Source organism: Netta rufina (assembly GCF_964035555.1).
Source record: "Netta rufina genome assembly, chromosome: 9".
Taxonomy (NCBI): domain Eukaryota; kingdom Metazoa; phylum Chordata; class Aves; order Anseriformes; family Anatidae; genus Netta; species Netta rufina.
In genome coordinates this window covers 3,484,390-3,490,389 of record NC_140132.1, presented here as the reverse complement: position 1 = coordinate 3,490,389, position 6,000 = coordinate 3,484,390, and the positions used below count along the sequence as shown (strand labels likewise).

The 6,000-nt window shown below is 39.5% G+C and overlaps 1 protein-coding gene across 1 annotated transcript in view; it reads right to left on the bottom strand.

Annotated features, from left to right (window-relative positions):
- Positions 1 to 763: 763 nt before the first annotated feature.
- PID1 (phosphotyrosine interaction domain containing 1) overlaps positions 764 to 6,000 on the bottom strand; it is an 82,719-nt gene continuing 77,482 nt past the window's right edge. Inside the window, exon 3 of the mRNA XM_084291638.1 lies at positions 764 to 2,674. Within this exon, the coding sequence (XP_084147764.1) occupies positions 2,198 to 2,674 (477 nt within the window). The 3' untranslated portion in view covers positions 764 to 2,197. The remainder of the gene's footprint in view (positions 2,675 to 6,000) is intronic.

The following is a 6,000-nucleotide window of genomic DNA, read 5'->3' as shown; positions in this document are numbered from 1 at the left end:
AGGGACATCTGGCTGAGGCAGGGGAACACAGGCTTCCACACGCTGGTTCACAGCAGCTCTGGTGGCAGAACATTCAAACAAGTACAGAAACTAAAACACGATTACGTCTCTGAAAAAAAAAAATAATAATTTCTGAGGAGCTGAAGGAAGTTTTGCCTCATTTTGCCTTTGGTCAAACTGATAAATACATGTGACAGGCCTCAGTTTTTTTATTTTGACCAACACATAGCCCGTACATGACCCTGGATGGGAGACATTGTTCCCCTTCAGCACAACTCATCTAAACTGGCCAGATGTCTATGTGGGGGGAGATCTCTACCACCTCCTGCAATGCAGAAATTATAAACCATATCCAACAGAGCAAAGGCAAAAATAAAATAAAATAAAATAAAATAAAATAAAATAAAATAAAATAAAATAAAATAAATAAAATAAATAAAATAAAACAAAACAAAACAAAACTTCAGCACCTCAATAGCAACAATTTACCTCAAATATTTAAAAGAAGATAATTTAAAGTTATTGAAGGCAATTCTCATGGAGACTGATGTAATGCTAAATGGAATTAAATGAACATTTTCATTCCAATAAAGCAACTGAACACAGAACCCACACACATGAAACAAAACCACAGAGTTTGCATTGGAAAGACAGCTTAAAACTCCCAAGCTTTAACTCAAACTTTTTTTTTTTCTTTTTTTTTTTATTAAAGTATGAATGCATTTACGCTGGAGAATAGTTTACATACATTGTAAAGCAACAAGAGTATTTCCAAGAGGTGTGGGCCCTCCTCAATATGTCTCCATGCTCAATCTATATGCTTTAACACTGAACTTGCACATACACGCTGACATACAAACATATATACCCACAAAACACAGACACAGAGCTAGCTGCTTCAATCAGCTTTCTTTTAAGGCTTCTGTAAGGTGCCCTAGTGCCCCTAACATTACCATAATTACAAACAAAATTGTATAAAGGAGCAGCATTACTAGCAAACTATTGATCTGCTCTTGGCCTTAAAAAATATCAAGTGAAACAAGTTTTTCCTTTTATTTGAGTTTTATTAAACATTTGCATTTAAGAAAGGCATGACTCTTTATATCTCTGCACAAGGAAAGGTATGAGAATCTTAACATGGGCTTCTCAACCAGAACAAACGTTCAGACCTGACTCCTACGGGGCCGTTTCCTTTGATCTTTACAGTAATGCAGCCCTGGCTTCCCGGCCAGGCAGAGCCAGCTCCATCAAACCAAGCCCAACAGCCCGGTGGCACGGAGACTGGTGACACGGAGTCGAGGTTACCGTATTCATACCGCTTCAGACCTGAGGTTGGTGAGGAGTCACAGTTCAAACACTGACAGACCCAAGTGTCCCTCAACTCTTACCAGTGGGCCGCCCTCCGACAGAGCAAACAAGAGCTTGAACGTGAGCAGAAAGAGGTGCTGGTTCACTGCACTCCTAGCCACCATGGGGGTTCGACCCACCCGTTTTTGGTATCCTGCAGTCTGTAGTCTGAAACTGCACCTACTGGTGCCAGGTAAAAGATGTGACAGCAGGTATATTAAGAAAATAGGTACAATGAATAAAATAAAGGATAGCATATGATATAATGTGTACATACAAGGATTGTTTTTCATTTTTTAATCTGTGAAATGTGAATTAACAGTAGAATGCCAGGCCATTAGTCTAAAAGGCTATGTACGGCTTTCTCAGCCTACGTATGGTCAAAGGATTTTTGTGATGCATCTTGGAGAAAGATTCTTCAGGAACCATTAGGGCTCTGTAGGTCTACTTGCTCTTGTGCATCAGCATCAGCCCCCCAGCAAGGAATGCCAGAGGAGCAACTAATAAAATTCCCTGACCAGTCTCGTAAGACAAACAGGAATGAATCTACTTTGCAGTATGCACCTGAACTACAGAGACAAGAAAGGGACAGCGATGGGTGGGTGAGAGATTTGGCGGGAAAGAGAGGGAAGCTTTTTTCTCATGTTTACAACAGCAGCAGATTTCAATGTAACATAATTACTTTAATGATGCATATCTTTAGATACCAAATTGCTCTTTTGATTTAAAAAGCTGGTCAGCCAAGTGTTTGGCAGTCTTTTCATTCCCCAATTTCAATTGTTGCTTATTTATCTATCAGCTCGCATTCCCTAGGCCATTTCTGCCTTTGCTGAACCATGAATGAGTTCAGTCAGCCATCGTCAGATTCAAATTCATGAGACACTTCCTCTGATGAGCTATTCCTGTGGATCCGGCCATCACTTTTCATGCTGTGAAAAGTCTTCTTAAAGGCCTCCATCATAGCATGAGCCAGCTTCTTGGCCTCCAGCTTGCTCTCACACTCTACAGCATGGCAGTCCATCTGGTAGGACAAGTCATCATTGATCTCCCTATAGACCCAAGCAAAGATATTTGGGCTGATGTTGTGGTCAGCAGTGCAGTAGGCTATACGTGCTACCTGAAAGGTATCCATATGGACTGTTGCCTCGCCTTTGAGGTCCAGATGATGCAGCCAGACTTGGAAAGGGCGAATTTCCAGAAGGGCATTAGCTGGGTAAATATCCTCCCTGGCGAGCGTGTGCTTCTTCCATAATTCAATGACTGGTTTCTCTGTGCAGCCTGACAAAAATTGCATCCCTGTTGTGGAAACCTTACCCAAATACGTAACCTGCAAAATAGAGGAAAGATACGTGAAACACAGACACTAGACTCCAGTGTTGCTTTCTGCCATGCCAGGAAATTTTCCTATATCTGGAAAATACAAGCCATCAAGCAATCCCCTCACCCAAACTTCCCTATTTCCCCACCACTACTACAGGGGGGGGAAAAAAAAAAAAAGAGAGAGAGAGAGAGAGAGAGAGAGAGAGAGAGACTGGTTTCCAGGTATTTCTTTCTTCAAACATTGTTTTCACCACTCAAACCCAAATAAATGTAAAAAATGTTCAGTCTCCAAATTTCAAGGGATTGCACTCTTTTCAGCTCACCTGGAAAAGTCAGGTTGAAAACCCATGCCTGTATCTCTAAGCTCATGATAGCAAGTCTAAGTGCCAGTGAAGCATGTCCCAGGTAGCTGGGATGCCACCCAGCCACCATCTTTATTTATTTATTTAACTATATTTAGATTATTATTAACAGTTGAGATATGATACAAATACTAAGGAAACAGATATTCTTAGTTTGATAACACAAGGCCGCAGAGGGGTCAGAAGACCATGATTACAGCAGAGGATTTTCAACTGTTTAAAAGTTTTGGGTTTTGTTTTCTAAAACAGTCCTGTCTTTCCAGCACTTCTGCTGTTCCTACTTCGGTATTAAGCCAGGAATAGCTCAAAACTATTCAATACTGTCTTCAAAAAGTGCTGAGCTACAGGGCTGAGACATCTCTTACATTGATTTAAGAAAATAAGCTGTTAAACAAAATCTAGTAATAAATCTAGCTTAGTTTAATCAAATCATCTCTTTTCCTTTCTGTCTCGCTATTTTGAGCATATATCCTGTTATCGAATCTGCACAGGAAAGCAATAAGTCTTTTGTGCTCTTACCGTATTTTGTTCACTAAAAATCAAATTCACTGAGTAGTCCCTATCAAAATTCCATATTAAGTGCGTGCAGAAACATTCCCTTAAATCTGTACAGCTGCTAAAGAGGCATTCTTCCATTTACAGCTGAATGGAAAACTATTTAATCTGGGAAAAGAGATTTTCTCTAGAAAAGATAGAGTAACACTACATAAATACAATTATGCAGATAATTCTATTTATTGCTGTTGTCAGAATGCTGCATTTAAAAACAAGTATATGAAAGCAAAATGACTTCTAATTTGTCTCTTGCAGCAGTTACTGTTTGAGACAGAATCTGGTGCCTCTCACTTCATGTTTTATAACCTCATGTGTATTTTACTCAAGGCATTTGGAGAAAAAGTAATTACATGCACTTTCCAAACTAATTTCTTCAAAATGCTGTATTAAATACACAGTATCAGCTATTTTTATTTTTGATACGCTTTAAAAAAATGCAAAGAAAAAATACAGGATCACCATGTTTAAAAACATCAAAAATCCACAAGGAATACAGATTTTGTATTCCGTGCAAACAAAATTTTCCACAAGGAAAATATTTTGCTGCTAGTTTCATAGGTTTTCTTAAGCTCAGAGACTTAAATTAAGCCATAATTAAGGAATAAGCTTACAAAACATTATTGGAAGTCTATGTGGCTTAATCATGCTTGCCAAAAAAGCAATTTCATAGCACTGAAATTTCAAAATAAGAAGTCTTATTCTTTGTCTATAAATATTCATGCTTTGCACTGGGAATATTTTAAATCTTATAAGGCTTTATAATTTTTGGAACAGTGGGAACCACACCAGCTAGAACAGTTAACAAGGCAAGACCTACCAGAGCTTTGTTTTGTTTTATTTTATTAGCGATGAGAGATGAGTTCCCTAAAGTACTGTAGAACAGCATAAAAGAAAACCTCAGAGCTTATAATGCCAACTGAACACATATAAAAAGCACATAAAAGACCAAAGAGGAATGTGGCTGCAACATACTGTGGGGTAGTTCAACACACATTTGCAGTCACACTACTTTGAAAAGATCAAGATCAGTGAGCAACTTTGCATGTTCACAACTATTCAGTGTACCCTGCGAAGGTTCGCTCAGTACCGCTTCATATTTACAAGCCAGCTAGCAAAAGACGAACGCAGACTGTAAATTAATTGTGCATATGGGGTCAGATTCAAAGCCCACTGCAGTCGGAGAAGTCCTTCACTGACTTCAAGGAGATTTGCACAAAGCCCCTAAACCCTGAGGAAAAGAGAATTAGCATCTTGCTCATGCACTCCGTCACTGCCCAAACACTGCGTTTAATCCCCAGCCACCAGAGAGATCATGCCACAGCTGCAACATTTGTGCCCCAGCCGCTGCTCAGAGAAGACCAGTATCACATGGAGCAAGCAGAGAAGAGTGCCCAGCCCAAGTCCACAGTGCCTGCAGGGCATGGCTGCACTGCGGGCTCCCCTGCGGGACGGCTCCCAGGTGATGCGCAGGGCACCTCAGCAGCTGAGGCTGTCCCAGGAGAGCACACGCTGAGTTCACTTTCTCTCTGTTCCTTTCATGGGCTGCCTAGGTCTTGGATTAAAAAATAATAAATCCCGTAATAATGTTACTAGATGAAGAAAATAGGTGAATTGCTCTGAAAGTGGCCAAGGCAAAGTAGCTAGTAAGAAGGATGGGATGGGATGATGGCTTGTTTACCAAAATGGGACTTAATGGTCTGATTTACTGTCCCAGTTGTGTCACACTATAACAGCATAGCAACCTTTGGAAAGTTGCTTCCTTAAACACTACTTTGGATCATCATTATATACATTCGTTTTTGTTTGAGGATGCATTCATAAATATTTATAAGATGCTTAGACAATACAACAAGGAGTCCACAGAAGAGAGAAAAAAATAAAACCTTTGAGTCTTTTCTGTACTGTGACTTGCACAGAAACCTCAACGACTAGTAATGTTTTAGGTTTTGTTTAAAAAATAAATAAATAAATCATTTTTTCCCAGTCGAGATGCAAGCATTGCACAAGAACAGCATTACCAAAGCTCTTAGTTAGGATCAATATTCAACATTTCATCACTTAATCCCTGTTCTGTATCTAGCAGGGGACAACGCAGAGGGACTGGCGAGACACGCTGAGTATTTGGCAAAAAGAAATTAAAAAAACAAAACAAAAAAAACAAACGAACAAAAAAACCCAAAGAGCAACTCTCTTTTCAGAACAACGATTTCTTCATGATTAAATATCATTCAAATATTATGTGTTACACACTAATCTACTTGGAGCTGGCCAATTTAGTAACTCAGATATTAACATCTGCATAATTGCAGGGATGGTACCAATATGAATTAAAACCGACAAGTGATGGATTTACGGGGCAGCTCTCCCTGACTCTCAGTTACAAGGTTATTCCACAAGCAATGCTCCCAGCACTTTG